Here is an 18,991-nt window from a genome sequence, read left to right as displayed (position 1 = left end):
AAGACATAGGTTTAGATTAAAAGCATACTTTTCTCTTAGAAGCCAAGCATAATGAATTTCAAGAACATTTTCTTGCCTATGCAGTACTATGCCAAAAGCCTTAAGGTAGATCTTATTAATTTGGTCCTAGTTGTTTACCAAACACTATGTATGTATTTTTTGACTTGAAACTCAAACAACCGAGTCAGATGAGTATAATTTTTTAATACTCACTTTTTTTTTTTCCAAGGAGGGTAAAGGCACAGATACATTTAATTAGTTGTCCAAGATCAGGAAGATGGAAAACGGTGGATCCAGGATTTTAATTCAATGAGTTGGACTTCAGAGATGGAGCTATAAGTCTTGACTACCTGGTAACATCACATGCTTTGTCTCTAGAGCAGCTCAAATATAGGGAATATCTGTGTCCTATGGAAGGTCTGTATAAGTAATTTGAAAATTATTGGTCCATCTATATTGTATTGTTGTAAGTCTGTAGAGGAAACCACCAGAAAATTAAGTATGCTTGATTGAATGGCTTAATCACAACTCAGGAATAAGTGCTAGAAAGTAATTAGGTGTATTTCACTAGGATTTGTGAATTATTATAGATTGTCAGTATCTTAGAAAAGACCATGAACTTCAAATCATGTGAAATTACATCATCTAAGTTTCAGGGAAGGTGTTTAGATAGCCTGGAGTCAGATTTTTCTATCAGTAAGATTGACTCTCTTGATGTTAGTAATCGTTTTTCATTCCATTAGTCCCTATCATCTTTCTGTTAAATATGTTCCTTTTGAAAACACTGAGCCTGTTTTAGGCATTTATGGGATACAAGGACAGCGTTTTGTTCCATGTGGTGTTAGAGTACCTGGCACCTTTCTTGAAGCCACAATATCTTTCTCTACATCTGCTTCCCATTTCTCCCTTCAGAGAGTTCCTGTTACTCCCTCAGTTCAGATTCTTTCACTTCAGAATTGTTCCATATTCTTGTCCTGACATCCAAGTGGAAATAATGATAAATTTCAAAAAAAAAGCTAATAAAGGGAACAACGAACACAAAGCAAGAGTACTTTTTTTTAGACAGTTGATAACTCACTAATACTGGTTATATTAGACCCAGGCTTTGGTTAGCAATAACATACACCATAGGGAGGTAGGGACAAATGGAGTAAAGATCTAGAAATTAAATGAAATTCTGAATTAAGAAACCCCACATTTTTGTGGTTGCATGGTGTTAAGAATTTCCCAACTTTTTGTATAATGTTCTCTGGCTTCATGGAAATAGATTCACTAATGGGATTCAGAGAGAGTTATTCCTTGGAGCCCAGAGGCAAAACCAATATAGTTGCATCCAGACACAAGAACAAAAGAATTTCAGAGGTGAAAACTGGAAATGTTTAAGTCCATTGCTGTTCTTCCATCACTCAATACGGTATTTCTTCGAGTGCAGGGCTGATGCCCTTGCAGGAGTCCAGTAACTACTAACTGATGAAGATAAAGACAAAGGAGACAGAAAACCAAAGAAAAGTCTAACACTTCCCTTATCAGGGCACTGTCTTGTCATCAGGGCTTTGTGGAAAGTGGCACACTACTTATTTAAATTGAATGTGCAGAGTGGAACATCTGGATTAAAAAGCTCTCTCCACCATAAACCCTGTCAACCCTTACAGGAGGGTTATTAATTGTTCTTGTTTCCCCTTGAAATGAGCTACAGTCACTCGGACACTCTCTGGGTTAGGAAACCAATATAATAATACATGTTGAAAGTCTCAAGAACAAAGTATCTTCCTCTAGACTTCATATTTTATTAAATTAGGTTGTAGGACAGAGTGAACTAAATAAATTTTAGATGTTAGCCATATTGATATCTCCAAGTGCTATAATGTATTTATCTAATGACCAGATTTATATTAAATCACAGTCAAGGTTTGGAATGACCACAAGTGTACTTACCAGATAAAAGAACATCCATGACTAATGAGGGAAATGTTCTTTAAAAATGCTTCTCAGGAAACAAAAACAGGCATAAGTGCCATTCTATCACTTTTGAAGTCTTGATTGGTTCAGCACGTTGCTCAAAGGCAGTTTGTTCCTTGTTTCCTGAGTCCTGCCTCCCCGGGCCTGCAGCTGAAGGTGGCTTGGTCCCCAGGAATCTGGTTTAATTTTCTACTGTGAATGAGTCTAACAATCAACGAATTCATCTTGAGGTGGTCCTGGAGGGGTTCCTAATGCAAAGCCAGTTGTCAAGGGCCCTTGACTACAAATGAAATGCTAGGCAATCAAAAAACAATGTGATACATTCTAGCCCACTGAACTTTCCTCTGGAGGACAAATATCATCCAAAATTGTGTTTGTTCTGAAAGATGTCCAATCAGAGTCAAGTGTTTCCCATAACGTCCTTCAGGTAGCTTAGCAAAGTGCTGGTGGCCACAGTATTTGTGGCAAAGACCAGCCAACCATTCTTACATGGTTCTTCTTATGCCCCCTCATTTCTATTATAGTTACATCTTCTTCGAATCATAATTATTTCTCAGTGCGTAAGGATCTTTAGTGAGCTTCACTCATTATACAGTTGAGCAAATATACTTGCCAAGGTTATGTGATTTACTCAAGCAGAGTCACGGCTAGAGCTCAAATCTAGTGATTCCCATTCCAGTGCCCCACTGACCATACTCCAAAGTGTCCCTCATGAGAAGTTTATTAAAAATATTTAAATGTACTAAGCACGATAATTTTTAATGAGCCCTGTATGTGCATTAAAGGCCGCACATAACACATAAAAACTTTTATTGGACCATAAATGTGACCTATCTTAAATTAATATGCCAACTATAATAAACATTAATCTATCCACAGAATTTCAAATATCTTTTAAAGAAGGTTGGAATATTGTTTTTCTAAATGCATGGCTTGTTGAATGGTAAATAAGGCTATAGGCCCCTTGGTTTGGAGATTTAGCTGTAAATAGCTATCTTTCCTGACATTTAAATAACTGAGTTATGTTTATCACCAGCTTTGGAACTGTGAGTCAGAATAAAGCCTGCATTAGATGCCAATACTCATTCCTTAAAAAGTTCTAGAAATCACAGTACAAAAGGGGGGATAGCACAAAGTGTGGGTACTTTGCCTAGAATCTACACTAAGGTCATCTTGTCTTTTTTAATAATTACTCAGCTACAAACTACAACTGTGATTCCCTCAGGGGTTACTGCTGTTTCTGTCATCTCCTCAAATAACTCTTACCTCCACATGAGCCGTGGAGGTGACCTCTGCTTAGCCAGTAGCAGTTGTGACAGAAACCAGTTCCTGAAGGACTGCCAAGAAACCAGAAGGGAACCATCAGATGCCAACCAGCATGCCTATGCCCGACTCCCAAGAACCACCCGCTACATCTCTTCATTTGTGGCATGACCAGACCCTGCCACGTAATTATCATCTATGTCTACTCTCCAAAGTCTTTAGTCCCTACCACCCAGCAACCTACACTCAAAACTTTGACCTTAAGGACAGTAATTACTGTCCTAGGATTACAGGTTTTGTGGCTCATCCATGATTGGTTGTAGCAGCTGCTGACCCCTAGTGGAGTGTTTTTCTTGTTAACAAATGAGCTACATATTCAACACCTTTGTCTTTAAGTTCCATATCTCATACCTTGAGGTATTTTGAGTAATCCCTCATAGGTGATGATTCCTCAATAAAGTACTTCCACATTTCTACCTGGCCTTGTTGGGAGAGGAGGACAGTCTTTCAGAATACTATGTTATATGTTTTGGAGGGGAGGGGGTTGGGAGGATGGGGCAGCCTGGTGGTGGGTATTATGGAGGGGACGTATTGCATAGAGCACTAGGTATGGTGCATAAACAATGAATTTTGGAACACTGAAAATACATAAAATAAAGTAAAATGGAAAAAAAATATTATGCTATATGGCTTTTTTTTTTTTAAGATTTATTTGTTTGAGAGGAAGAAAGAATGAGCAAACAGGGAGGAGGGGGAGAGGGAGAGGGACAGAGAATCTCCAGCAGACTCCTGCTGAGTGTGAAACCCCACGTGCAGTGTGATTTCACAACCCTGAGATCATGATCTGAGCTGGAAAGGAGAGTTGAAATACTTAATCTACTGAGCCACTCAGACTCCCTTTGGCTGCATTGTTTTAAAGAAAAGTCTAGCATACCCATATATCGCTTTACTATTCAGACTTAAGATTATTTATTAATTAAGTCATGGTTTATATTTGTTGTGTTTGTTGATTTTCTTCTTCTTATAATGCCCTTTAAGGTTTTGAAATATGTTTTGAAATATGTTTTCAATATGGCCTCAATTTGTTTTCTTTATTTTATTTTTATTTTTTTGTTTTCTTTATTTTCTAATAAATTTGATCAATCTGTGCTCCTGACTGCTGCATAAATGTCTAATTTTTCATCATTATTTCACTATAATTATTATACTTCTACTAAAATTTCTGCCTTATTAAATGATCGTTGAAACAAATAGAGTTAGTTATGGCATTGCAATGCCACAACTTCAACTAGGAAACAGAAATTTTTGGAAGAGGATAATGAGAACCATGAAAAGTATGAGCTTTAACCCTACATGCAAGCTAACAAGTTAGCCTAGCTCAGATTCATGGATGCTGGCAGAAGACATGGCACCCCTGGTTCAGAGACAAAGGTTTTATTATTCATGGTAATAGCAGAAGCCAAAGTATTAGCATTTGCACCAATTCCCTGACCCTCAATTCCCACAGTACAACAAGAAGCCACATAACACTTGCATTTGCAGTGAGGTGTTTCACAGGAGAGAAACCTTGAGATTGTGAAGCCTGGGTCAGGGATATGATAATGGGGGGTAAGCATGTTTATCTTCTGCCTCAGAGAAAAATACTATATTTATTTTCCAAAACTCTTTACTATACAAACATGGCTAAAAAAAAAAAAAAAAATAGAACAGAAGGAATCAGTAACTCTATCCTCCAGACACGCAGAAATACTAAAACCCTATAGGGAACATCTCCCTCACCCAATATCTAATCCTTATGTCTACACTGCACTGCTTCTGATGAATTTCCCTTGGAGTATAGCACTCCAATGTGTACTCGATCAGTCTTATTAGTCTGAAGTTGCAACCAAATCTATTTAATATGTCTCAGTCAGTATTTAAGACCTACTATCAGTAGTCTCCAAGTAGCATTCAGTGGGTAGAGGTTGTCTCCCTTTCCCAAAGGCTCCAATCAGTGAAATCATCAGTCACAGAGATGTGTAGCTCAAAACAGTTCCCAAATATTAACAATTCTATAAACATAGATCTTCACAATCAGGAGAATCCCCCTTGGAATTTATGAAATGGAAAAGATTAAATCAATGACCCTTGTAACAACAAAAGTACATAGAATTGTCCCCAAAAGTCCCACCCAAAAGGTCACATTATCTATTCTTCCCTATTGTGTTATCCTTCCAAAATCTCACTGGCTGAATCCAAGCACTAACCCCTGGACTGCTTAGAAAGATGGCTTGGGCATCTGTATCAAGAAGAGCTATAGTGTGAGTCCTTCTTTTCCAGAAGTTCCACATGTATTGGAAGGAGTTCATAAGAGCCTCTGTCTTCCTTGGGGAAAGAGGGGCATAGGTCCTATGGATCCTACCCTAAATTATGTATCTCATCAAAGTGACTGATGTCAGCGTATGGAGGAGGGAAGAAACATCAGGTGTGGAGATGAAGAGAAGAGAAAATGTATTTCAGTACCAGTAAGCAAGGCGCCTTTATTTTTTATTTTTAGCAATGAGACACCAGCTAGCGGCTCAAACAATCTTCTAATGTTTTTAGTACATCCAATGCCCTATTTTGGGCAACAATATCATCATGCTCACTCTATCTATTTAAACCTTGGGAATCCCTTGGCTCAGCAGTCACAGCCAGGTTGCTTCCAGCTGTGGATCACAAGGTTTATAGCTTTGGCTCCCTCAGATTTGAGACACATAATAGAAACTCGTTTTTAAGAAGTACAACTTAATATGGGGCCTCTACTGCCCCATTATTAAAATAACACCTCTTTAATACTTGTCCAATTTTAACACAAGGGCTAAAGGAGATTTCCAACATGGTGGGTGGACTATACGAATTCACCTAGAATTCTTAAAGTCAGTTTTTCATTCTACAGTGGGTCACCTTTATCATCATTATAAACCCAGTTCAAGCCACTCAGTGTCTCATCTTGGGTGTCCCACAGGAGTTTATGTGGAAATTTCCTTGAGAAAACCAAGGCCTCCTTCTAGTGAGAACACACTCTAAAAACTCTTTGACTTTACACCTCCAAGTGGTCAGGCTGCAGGAGGAGGTGCTGAGCTGGTAGTTGGTCCACTGTTCACTCATCCTTCATGGGAAAGAGAATATCATCTAACCCCCCAACAGAACCAGCAGAGGTTCTAACATTTTAGCCAGTTTCTGATCATAGCATTAGTGAATTTTCTTCATTTCAAGCTCAGTGTAGGTACACATCTCTATAACTGTCATCTGAAAGAGGGTGGAAATTTCTGCCCACTTAGCTGAATCTTTGCACTGGTGATTGTATTAGAGAGAACTTGGGACTGACTACCTGAGTAAACTTCTTCCTGCTCAGATCAGGCACCATTGGTCAGCTCTTTGTGAGTCTGTTTCCCTGGAGTTGGCCTTTAATTGCTTGCCCAATTCCCCCTTATTAACTGCCAATAAAGTGTTAAGTAACAGACAGTTAACAGACAATAAAATACTGCCCTATTAGCCATACAAGCTGGTCAACATGTTTACTTGATTCCAATGGGCTTCCTTTAAATTCTATTTCTCAACCTGTGAGGTCATGTTCTTCCCTCTTCTGAAAGCTGTATTTCTGTTAACATCCTGTCTTGTTGCCAGGAGGAAAATGATAATGTAGATGAATGTTTATGGGGAATGGAACAGATGAATGGGATGTGAAATGCTGGGTTCTGGGAGCAAACAAACTGTCCAGAAAGAATTCTTGAAATGTCTTCACTGCAAAAAGGGTGGTTTTGTTAAAACACAGGACCTGTGGGCAGAGAGAGCTACATTGGGGTTGTGAGAAACAACTGATAATATACTTTTAAGTTGGGAGGGAATTAGGGATAGGGTAAGTCTCTAAGGAATTTGGAAGCAAGGTTTCCAGTACCTGGAGAGGCTAGCTATTGTGAAGAAACGTTCATTTACTACTATCTAGTAAAACCCTGATCATGAGATCCTTCAGATGTTTGGAGGATGGCTGCTAACACACATCTTGCGGGGTTACAGACAAAGGAAATTTCCAAAGGGATTTTTATAGGATCCTGGAGGTTGTGCTAACTTAAAGCTAAGGTTGCCTTTTGCCTCTAGCAAAATACTTGCATTGAGATAATAAAGCTCCTTGAGGAATGTCGCTCTGCGTGTCTTAAGCACTTGTCAATGGGTTGTAAGTTATAAGGATTTTTTTTTTCTATTTCTTTTGCCTTCATTCTTCATATCAAATGAGTAAATGATCCTGGGTAGTTACTGCATTCTTGTGACTACTTAAAACATCTAACTCATTCCCACTCTCTGTTTTCGTTTTTGCTTTGTTGTTGTTATTTGACGGAAAATTATTTAAATTTCTCATGGAATAACTCAGCCACTTCTTCTGATTTAGATATTAGGTTTGGCAGTACTTTATTTTCTCAATATTCTGATTCCAAGTCAATACCTCCAAAGAAACTCATCACTGAGCAAGCAAGGTAAATGCTCTGAAAGACCCAGGGTCACTCCAACTTCAGCCTCTTTGGTTTCTGGATTTTATGCAGGACATGACCATTAAAACCTAAAGTCAGTTCATTCATTCTCAAGCCCAATACTGAAATGCTAGACAGTGGATGATCTTTATGACAGGAATTATTTTTCAAATCATAAAGTTAAGTATTCTATAGTATTAGGGATGTTTCACATCACTTTCAAGACACATGCTGGTTTAGGATATTTTTTAAAAGATTTTATTTACTTATTTGAGAAAGAGAGTACACAGGGATAGCAGCAGGCAGAGGGAGAAGGAGAAGCAGGCTCCCCATGGAGCTGGGAGCCTGATGTAGGGTCTCTGCCATTTGGGAAAAAAAAAACTTTCCATCAGAATTTAGGAGTAGCCCGTGATAAAGATCAAGATAAAGACTTGAATTCCTTAAATGTCAGTCTTTAGACGGAAGAAGAGTGACTCTCTATCTTTTTTGAAATGTTATAAAATAATGCTTCAGGGGAAATAAATGTTTCAGGCAACTTCGGAGTCTTCGTTTGGCCCTAAGTTCTGTTCTATGTGGCAAGATAAGGGTTTGTTAGGGCCAAACTCCCAAAGGGCACCTATTGATTTCAGTGGGACTGCTGAGTTGCTGACAAGTCATAGCATTGACATTTTGATCTCATGTTCTATTAAAAAAAAAAAAAAAAAAACCTAGAAAATCTTTATACTCTAAAATGATATTTTTTATTATAAAGACTCTCCCTAGAGTTCTGGTGTGCCCACAGAGTCTGGAGTAAAGAGGGGCCAGGAGAGGTGCTTTTGCTATGCAAGGAAATAACTGAACAAGGATCCTCTGTGACCTGAAGGTGAACTGCATTCTTCCACGGGCTGTAAAGTGTGTTATGTGAAAAACCCAGGACAAAAACTATAATAGACCCAGGCTTCCTTTTCTTTAGGAGGTTTATAGTAAATCTTTGCCTTGGCTGTGAATAGCTCTCAAAGAACCAAATACAAATTGGTTCTAGTTTATAAAACTAAGGGTCAAAAGGGTGTCAGATATACATGTACATACAAGTGAATAGGTTAAGAACTATCTGACCTAATGACTTAAATTAAGGAAGAATCTATCAGTCTCTGATCAATCCTTCTCAACAGCCATTTACCATCACATACACTGAAATACATGAGTCTTCATCGGATGCGAGAAATACTTGAGATAAAGTAAAAGAAAAAAAAATCTTGAACTAAATAGAGGAAAACAGTGACCAAAGTATTTTTATTCATTGTTTGAATAAATATTTCCAAAAAGAGTATGTTGGGCCTATTTAGCAACACAAATAGAAATAAGGCTACAATGTCTTTAATATAATTATGACTGAGCAGAAAAATTAGATGTAAACTGAATAAATAAAAGGTATGAAATGATCTGTACAATAGGAGACATGTAAAGTGGGAACAAGTTCCAAGAAAAAGAATCGCTTCTGGTTGGGCAGAAATGAGAGCTTCCTGGTACTCATTATATTGTGACTTGAGCTGTAAAAAAATAAGTAGGATAGGCATAATTAGAGAGGGTGGGAAAGCAGGTAAGACAGCAAATAGGAAGCCAGCAATGTGAGATGCTCACCAAGAATGGCCAATAGGGTCATGGAGAGGACCTGAAGGACGTGGGCTTGGCCATGTATGGAGAATCCATATTCTGAATAGCTTGGAGTGAGAGCTTGAGGACCTTTGATTTTATTCTGTGGACAATGGAGAGGTATTCAAGATAACTGCAGCCAAGGGAGAGACATTACCTGGGCTGTATTTCACTACTAATCTTGTCCTTGAGAATACGCTAAAGATAGAAGTTTTTCTGAGGATCGTTTTATAATTGTTTAAGCCTATGTGACTAAGAGAATATGGCACCATAAGTAGACATAAAGTGCGTGGGAGGAGAAACCAACTTTAGAGAAAGCACTATTTATATGTAAATATTTAATGTGAAGGGTAAGTTGTCTCAGTGGAATGATCTAGCCGATAACTGCAAATGCAGGAACACAGATCAGGAAAGAGAGCAAGACTGTAATTAGAAATACTGTGGAATTTATTATAGCTATTAACTAAACCCTTATGATTAATGAAATGCAGATTAAGGAGAATGCAGAAGAGAATTGAGAATAGAAGGAGAAAAAGGAGGTGGATAGAATGATAGAAATGATAGAAACAGAATCAAGAAATCAGAGTATTGCTGAATAAAAATAGGACAAGTTATCAAAATACAGAGTGTGGAGAGCAATGTTGCCGGCCATGGAGTTAAGGCTAAGGCAAAATTTGCCATTGCAGTGATCTTGAAGGTCACAGCTGAAAATACTGGTGAGGATAAAAATTAGATTTCAAAAATATGGTTGTAGAAACATAGGGAAAAAATCCTTTAAGACATCAGTGAGGTTGGGTAAAATTTCTTAGCTACAGAATACAATCTGTAGTTTAAAAATTGATAATTTGATCTTCACCACAATTAAAAATACTTGCTCTTAACTGGGGGTTGCCAGGGGTAGGGGGGGAGAGAAAGGGTGGTGGGGTTATGGACATTGGGGAGGTTATGTGCTATGGTGAGGGCTGTGAAGTATGTAAACCTGACAATTCACAGACCTGTACCCCTGGGGCTAATAATACATTATATGTTTATAAAAAAATTATTAAAAAAATACTTGTTCCTCAAAAAAGTCATTATTACAAGAATAAAGACAAGCCACCGACTGGTGGAAATATTTGCAAATTCTATATCTAATTAAAAAAATATATCTAAAATATTTAAAAGACTCCCCAAACTCAACAATAAGAAAGCAGACACTAAATTAAAAAAAAAAAAAAAAAGGAAAAACCATTGAGTAGTGTCTTTACTAAAGAAGATGTACAGATGGAATATAAGCAATGAATATGCTTGGTATCATCAATGACTAACACATTAAAGCCACAATAAAATACTGACACAGAATAACAATCTGACTATATCAAATGTCTGAATATACCACATGTTGAAAGACACAAAGGAGCTTGAACTCATACAGTTTTGGTGGGAATATAAAATGATGCAGTCAGTTTAAACAACAGTTTGACAATTCCTTAAAAGTTAAACATTGACCTATCATGTGATCAGATCATTCCATTTATAGGTATTTACCCAAGAGAAATGATTTTATATGTGCTTTCAAACACTTGTACACAAAGGGTGACTGTTGGCAGTTGGTTAAGCATCTAAATCTTGATTTCAGGCTATGATCTCAAGTCATGATTTCAGGGTCATGAGATTGAGCCCCCTGATCCCCGACATTGGGCTCTGTGCTTAGTACAGAGACAGCTTAAAATTCTCTCTCCCTCTCCTTCTTCCCCTCCCACTCATGCTCTCTCTCTCTGTCTGTCCTTCTGTCTCATAAATAAATAAATAAAATATTTTAGAAAAAACTTGTACATGAATGTTCATAGTACTTTTTGTGTAATTCCCAAAACCTGCACACAGCCCAATTGTCCATCAGTGGATGAATGAACAAACAAATCAGAAATACAAGGAATGAACAATTGATACATGCTACAACTTAGATGAATCCCAAAATAAGCATACTTGGGTAAAAGAAGGAAGAAAAAAAAGAGTATATAGTGTATCATTTCATTTCACTTAGTAAAATGTTAGAAAATGCGAACTAATCCAAAATGGCAGAAGGAAGATCAGTGGTAGCCTGGGGATGCAGGTAAGAGTAGGGTGATATGGAGAAGAATAGGAGGAATGACTACAAACAGTCATGAAGAGATGATGGGAGAAAATGAATATGATTATGACCTTGATTTTTGATAGACACAAATGCCAAAACATAACAAATTGTGCTCTTTAAATATGTTCAGCTTATTGTATCAATTTTACTTCATTAAAGCTTATAAAATATGTAAACAAAGGAAGGAAGTTGAAAAAGACCTTGTAAAGGTGAAAAGGACACAGTTCAAGGGCTTAACTATGAATAGTGGAAGGGATGCCTCCACCTCCACTGTCTTCAATACAGATGAGAGGATATGCTACTAGAAGACCGTTTTCTAACATCAATAGGTGAAGTTCTTTTATAAGAATAAATTGGGAATGTAACGGAGCAAATTTTGTTCCACTCATGTGTAAACCAAGTTTCCACTCAAGAATGTTATAATATATAAGAATTCTGTTGAAAATAGATTACAGCCTTATTAGTTATCCAAGACTCTATATTACTGTTCAGTGAATTAACTTTGCTCTTCTGATTATAATTTAAATAATTTTACACATGGATTCCACCAGGGGGTGCTATAATCAGGCCCCTTCATTAGGTCGTAGGTTGAAGTGGACTGACTCCTGATAATAGGTTCTCTTCTCTAAGGCTTGCTAAGAGAAGTACTAATCAGGGATCATAAAAGGGGCAAGAGGAAAACTTGAGGAAGAGTTTCCGATCTCCTGCACCTCTTTCTATCTTAATATTCTTTTATATTCCTTGAAAGTTGACTTACCCTGGTGAAAATGGATGGATGGTGAGAAAAGTATATAAAAGAGATTATTGAGTTGACTAAGTAAAGGTCAACTTTTATATTTGATAGAGAAAAATCTATGTTATATTTTGTGAATGCTATGACGTTAGTCAGCAAATAGTTATTAAGAATTGACTCAGTGTCCTCACATGTATTAAGAATAATGATCACACCTACTCAAATAGGAATGTTGTGAGAATTAAATCAGTAAATACGTGTAAAACTTATAGAATCGTGTCTGATATATAATAAGGACATTGTAAATAGTAGCTAATAAGGATTCTGTAATGTAGTCAAAATATAAGACACTACAGCACATAGACAAAGAATGTTTTGTCTGCAATGTAAAGGAATGTGTGTATGCACGTGTGTTTGTGTGTGCACGCGTGTGTGCATTAGATAATGATAGCCATACAGATTTAAGGCCAGAGAGATTTATGTTGGAAGGAAGATATTTACAAAGAAGAGGCTAATTTATTTATTTTTTAAAGGTTTTATTTATTTATTTGTCACAGAGAGAGAGAGAGAGCAAACACAAGTGGGGAGGAGCAGACAGAAGGAAACGCAGGCTCCCCACTGAGCAACGATCCTGATGCGGGACTTGATTCCAGGACCCTGGGATCATGACCTAAACCAAAGACAGATGATTAGCTAACTGAGCTACCCAGAGGTCCCAAGAAGGTTCTAATTTAGCTGAGGTCTGGGTAATGGATAAAATCAAAGAATTATTTCAAAAGAGAGGAAGGGTAGGATGGGTGAGGAGGTGATATGAAATGAGGAGGGATGTGGAGTTACATGAACAGAAAATGCCCAATACAGAGGAGAATCCGTATTGGGAAGTAGAGGAGGAGTGATCAAGTGTTTGGACAATTCTCTGTCGACGAAAAGAAGTCATTGATGTTCTTGACAAAGAGTTATATGATGAAATTAATTTGAGGAGTTTTAATCTGAATACAGTATTCAAGCTAAAGAGAAGACAATAGCGATTATGAGTCAAGATGGCAATAAGAAGTATATGTGTTCACCAGTGGGGAACAAAATCCAACGTGAGTGATGGCAGTGATAACAGGAAGGGAAATGGATGAAAAGACACAATTTTAGTGGAACAAGGGAGAAAAGCATTACAATAGATCTTCCCTCTTTCCAATATAGTCTTCAATTTAATCATAGCACTCTCCTCTCAAAATCAGTTACTTAGAGCACCATGCCTGTAGAACAAAACCTTAACTGCTTCTTTGATGATTAAATTCAATTCAGCATGTGAATCTAAGTGTAGTTGCTACTATTTGCCTCTAAGAATTCTCCACCGAAAGCACTGTGTGGTCACTTTTTTCTGCTTTTATACCATTTGCCACCATATAGCCTGAAGTGTCTCCTCTTTCCAAGCCCCCTGACATCTCCTCCCATGCTCTGAAATTAATATCAAATGCAAACTCTAGGCAAAGCCAATAAGCAACGTTAGCCTTCCTTTGGATACCATTTATAGAACTTAGTAAACACTGGCCTGGATTGGGTGCTTGTCTTATCACATCTACAAGACTGGATGTGTTTGGGAGCAGGAATCAGTAGTATGTTGGTGTTACTGAGAGTATCTATCATTATGTTAACACATACGAAATGCTCAATAAATATTTATTGACTAAATGAATGCAGACTAGTCATTTACCGGCTTAACTATATTGTTGCAATGCTCTGAGGAATCTTTGGGTCTGAGCCAGAGACAAAGAGAAATTCAGGATTGTTCCTATAGAGTAAGAAAGGTAAGGACCCCTGGTTCACTGAAGAAAAAGCAAGAAAGTGGGTAACTCTGAAGAAGCACACAGGATGCCTAGTTCCTCAATATATCCCTCAACTGGGGCACCTGGGTGGCTCAGTGGGTTAAAGCCTCTGCCTTCGTCTCAGGTCATGATCCCAGGGGCCTGGGATTGAGCCCCACATCGGGCTCTCTGCTCCGCAGGGAGCCTGCTTCCTCCTCTCTCTCTGCCTGCCTCTCTGCCTACCTGTGATCTCTGTCTGTCAAATAAATAATAAATAAAATCTTAAAAAAAAGAAAATATATCCCTCAACTTTGACATTAGAAGAAGAGTGTGAGACCTGTTTATAGTTTCTAGGAGCCTGCTAATGAGATACCTGCTGTTGTGCCCACATGAACTCTCTGGTCACGACCAAATAACAGCAGTTCTACATTTGCTAAATTAAGGTACAACTTACATTCCGGGCATCCTATTTTCTAAAATGTCATGAATATTTTTTCAGTGTTACCTACCCATAACAGAAAAAAAAAAAAAAAAGAAGAGAGAATCTGTGGTAGTGTTCTAAACTCATTAAACTCAAGGTGGTACTTTTTGGAATGGGTTAAGAATGCCAAAGCAAGAACATAAATTATTCTGGTACAGTGTCTTGCAGTTTAACGTTTTAAGTTTTTCTTACATTTCAATGCATCCAAAAAACGAGATTGAAAAATAGAATATTATTACCAATAGAGACTGGGAATCAGAGGAATTGTGCTAATCGAAGAGGATTAATAAATGATGCTACTAATATATTTCTAAATAATGCCATATTGGATAATGGGAGAAAAAATGTTCAAATGTTTGAACCCCCTTTGTTCAAATGTTTTTCATATCAATTACTATAACTTTCTGCATTTTGAGTTTTCTCATATGAATACTTGAAATAGTAAAATTGACTGTAAGGCATTGTGAGGATAAAGTGATGTGACACATGTGTGTATCCACACTACAAGTGTTGCCCAGTGGAGACACTAAATGAATGCCAGTTTTCTCTTATTCCACACTCCTTCACTTCATGGGAAAACATTCATATATACACACAGCATAAACAATACATGTTCATGTATAAACACAAACAAACTGATGTACGAATGATACGAGTGTTGGGCTCTTGCTTACTTTAGAGAAGAGGCATCAAGAACATCAACATATAAATGTGATAAGCATTCAGGTGAATGTGGTGGCTATATTTACTACTGACGCCATTCAGCTGATGCATCCAGGATTTCACAAGAAGACTCTAGCAATGTGTGTACAGAGAGCGTCAGGTGACAAAAGCTGGAGGGGTGGAGATGGGGTTTAGAGGAACTCTTCGAACTCCTCAGGTATAAGTCATCAAAGGGTAATGTTCTCTGACCTAAAGTACTAAGATAAGTTCGACATGTTAGTACAGGACCTCTGAGACTATATCATTTTCTCTTCGCATTTCTATCCTTGGTGGTAAAATAGTCCTGTATTGGCTCATAGAGAAACCAATCTTCTGTTAGAGAGATTTGGCTCCTCCTGCACAGAGGGAGACATTAAGAGTGGGTGTATCCATTGCACATTAAAATAGAAGAAACTGTTGTGATTTACATAGAATTTCTGGCTGAAGGGAATTGGAAAGTAGATCCATCAAGGTAATTAAAATTCCCATTAAAGTAGCCACTGGAGCCACTAGATATGTTGGGACATAAAAATACAGTGGAAGAGGCTAAACATTATGAAACATTTTTAAACCAATTTTTACCAGAAAATATAATCCCAAATAACCTTGGAATTACTAATGCTTAGAAAAACTGTACATTTATTCTGATACAATTTCCCATGTAAATTGGTTTAGAAGCTGTTTTTTTGGAAATTGACATCAGAACCAATGTGAGAAGCAAAACCAAACCCATTTCCAAGTCTTATTCATTATTCTTTTGTTGTTGTTGTTGTTTACCAAGAACATTGGTTTTTGATTGGAACACAAGTAAGCACGAATATGTAAACCTATACTAGCTGTTAAGAATATATATGGGGGCTTAAGTGGGTAGGAGAAGAATAAATGAAACAAGATGGGATTGGGAGGGAGACAAACCTGTCGTGTTGTTCAACTTTCTTTGAGGGGTTTTATTTATTTGCTTTTTCACAGTAGTATCCATATTTTTACCTGAGCCCATCTTACTGATCTATATTAAGAATATTTTAAATATAAACCAAGCTTCCATCATGACTCTGTTTATTGAAATGAATAAAATGAGTATGGCTGTTTAAAATAAAAATATCTGGGGGTGTCTGGGTGGCTTAGTTGGTTAAGTGACTGCCTTCAGATCAGGTCATGATCCTAGAGTCCCCAGATCGAATCCCATGTCAGGCCCCCTGCTCAGTGGGAGTCTGCTTCTCCCTCTGACCCTCCCCCTTCTCATGCTCTCTCATTCTCTCTCTCTCAAATAAATAAATAAAATCTTAAAAAAAAAATTAAAACCTTCTAAAAAACAATATAAAATAAAAATATTTTTGTGGGAAGTCATTTTCTACCAACATTCTAAAATAAAGCAACATACAAATTTGGTCACATTGAAATTTTTCATATTATACTGCTTTTAAATTTTTTCTGCCCGGAGTCATATAGGTTATAGAATTTTCACCATCTTTTACAAATACTTACTCTCAAGTTGCTTACCATTGACAATTTCCAAAAAGAATAGAATTTCCCCTCAAAGAGAGAAGTTTGTCATTGTTTCAAAGAATTTTGCCACAATTTTTTTTTCCTCCTCCAAAGAGTTTTGCTATAACTTCTAAAGGCAATTCCAAGAGAGGAATTCTAGGAATGTTTACGTAGTGATGGTTATGCTTGGATTACGTGAATGAACCTTCAAACGTATCTGTTTTCATTGGATAATTTAAGAAGGAGAGAGCCTATTAAAATCCAGTCACACTTCCTTGTAGATATACTCAATCAATGGAAAGAACATCCAGGTTTATGGGACATGGGAGCACCACTTCCGGGGCTATAATGGAGAGTTCTGATGCAGCTTCCCACAAGGAGGAAGAGTCTGTATACACAATCACCACCTTCTAGGGATATATAAGGGATCGAGCCAAATGAGGGGAGATACTCGCTTCTTCTCATTCAACTGCAACCTGCTTTTGAAGCCTCACTATGTCTTGCCACAACTGCCCTGCGACCTACAGCTTGGGATCCCTCAGAAATCCCTGCCATATTCCTCTCAGCTCCTCCATTGCCCTCTGCTCTCCAGGTGTGAGCTGTGGTGATGTCCTCTGCTTGCCTAGTAACTGTCAAGACCATCTCCGGCCTCTGGACAACTGTCAAGAGAGTTGCAGCGAACCAACTAACTGCCAGCCAGCCCACTGTGAACCCAGCAACTATGAAACATCCTGCTGCCCTCCTACTACGTACTATGTGTCCAGACCCTGCCAAGGGACCACTTTTCTTCCTGCTGCTTCTTACATCTCTGGTTCCTGCCTCCCCGTATCCTGTAGACCTCTGAGCTATGTGTCCAGCAGCAGCCGACCCCTGAGCCTCCTCACTTACGGATGCCGCCCCTTGGGTTGTTTGCCCTGTGGTCCTCAACCACTGAGTATGGTGCCTAGTAGCCTCAGACCTCTGCGTCCTGTCTTCACTGGATGCCAGCCTCTGAGCCATGTGTTCAGTACGTGCCCTGGATCTTGCTCTGCGCTGGGAGGCCGGTAGCTTCCTTGTTCCAGTCAATAATCCCGCCAAGGATTCAGGACAAAAATTCAAAGTCTATGGACTTGTGCTTCTTTCCTAGTAGTGCCTTTTCTTGCTCTTACTCTGTCTGATGTAATTCAAGCTGCTCCTTTCCTATTGTTATCTCTTTTTTATCTCTCCTTGGCATAAAACTTTTTGATTTACCATGCTCTTCAGTGTCACTCAGGTGTGGAAAGAATTGATTTGATTCATGTTACAATAAATGGGATTAAGTCAAAATTAAGAATCTGGGTCTTCATTTTGTCTTTCATTATTTCATTTGAACACAGATATGACCAACCTCAACTGCTTGCAAGATAAGTGACTAGGACATGGGAGATGCAGCCGTATGTCCTTATCTCACAGTAGCATAATAGCTCGATGGTTTATTCCTTACACTTCTTTATAGATCTCTGATCCTAGTTATTTAAGAGACCTAAAAAGCCCTTGGTGGAAGTGACTTTGAGAAGACAAGATGAGGAACATTTTCCTTATCTCTCTCATCCAGTGAACATACTTCCACCAAAATCCCCTTTTCTTTCCTTCTTTCTTTCTTTTTTTTTTTTTTTGTAATTTTATCATTTTTTTCAGTGTTCCAAGATTCATTGTTTATGCACAAGACCCAGTGCTCTGTACAATATGTCCTTAATGACCACCACTCAACCCCCCAACCCCCTCCCCTCCAAAATCCTCAGTTTGTTTCTCAGAGTCCACAGTCTCTCATGATTTGTCTCCCCCTATGATTTCCCCCAACTCACTTCTCTCCATCTCCCCATGTCCTCTGTGTTATTCCTTATGCTCCACAAGTAAGTGAAATCATATGATAATTGACTCTGCTTGACTTATTTCACTCAGCATAATCTCCTCCAGTCCGATCCATGTTGATATAAAAGTTGGGTATTCATTATTTCTGCTGGAGGCATAATACTCCATTGTATATATGGACCACATCTTTATCCATTCATCTGTTGAAGGGCATCTTGGCTCTTTCTACAGTTTGGTGACTGTGGCCATTGCTGCTATGAACATTGGGGTATAGATGACCCTTCTGTTCACTACACCTGTATCTTAGGTGTAAACACCCAGTAGTGCAATTGCAGGGTCATAGGGTAGCTCTATTTTTAATTTCTTAAGGAATTTCCACACTGTTTTCTGCCCCAAGTTGCATTCCCATCAACAAGTGCCTGCCCCAACTTGCATTCCCATCAACATTGTAAGAGGTTTCCCCTTTCTCCACATCCTCTCCAACACACGTTGTTTACTGTCTTGTTA

General features: G+C 38.2%; 1 protein-coding gene across 1 annotated transcript; it reads left to right on the top strand.

The window, feature by feature from the left end:
* The first annotated feature begins 17,130 nt into the window (after positions 1-17,130).
* LOC116567434 (keratin-associated protein 26-1) lies at positions 17,131-17,701 on the top strand. Its single transcript, XM_032302490.1, has one exon. It carries the CDS (start codon positions 17,150-17,152, stop codon positions 17,699-17,701), a length of 552 nt encoding a protein of 183 aa, XP_032158381.1. The 5' UTR covers positions 17,131-17,149.
* The last annotated feature ends 1,290 nt before the right edge of the window (positions 17,702-18,991 follow it).

This window comes from Mustela erminea, chromosome 1 (assembly GCF_009829155.1).
Source record: "Mustela erminea isolate mMusErm1 chromosome 1, mMusErm1.Pri, whole genome shotgun sequence".
Lineage (NCBI taxonomy): Eukaryota > Metazoa > Chordata > Mammalia > Carnivora > Mustelidae > Mustela > Mustela erminea.
The sequence above is the reverse complement of the archived record's forward strand: the minus strand, read 5'-3'. Positions and strand labels throughout refer to the sequence as shown.

What these genes read in the sequence shown, in the direction of transcription:
- LOC116567434 (XM_032302490.1), top strand. Translation starts at nt 17,150, where the DNA reads ATGTCTTGCCACAACTGCCCTGCGACCTACAGCTTGGGATCCCTCAGA.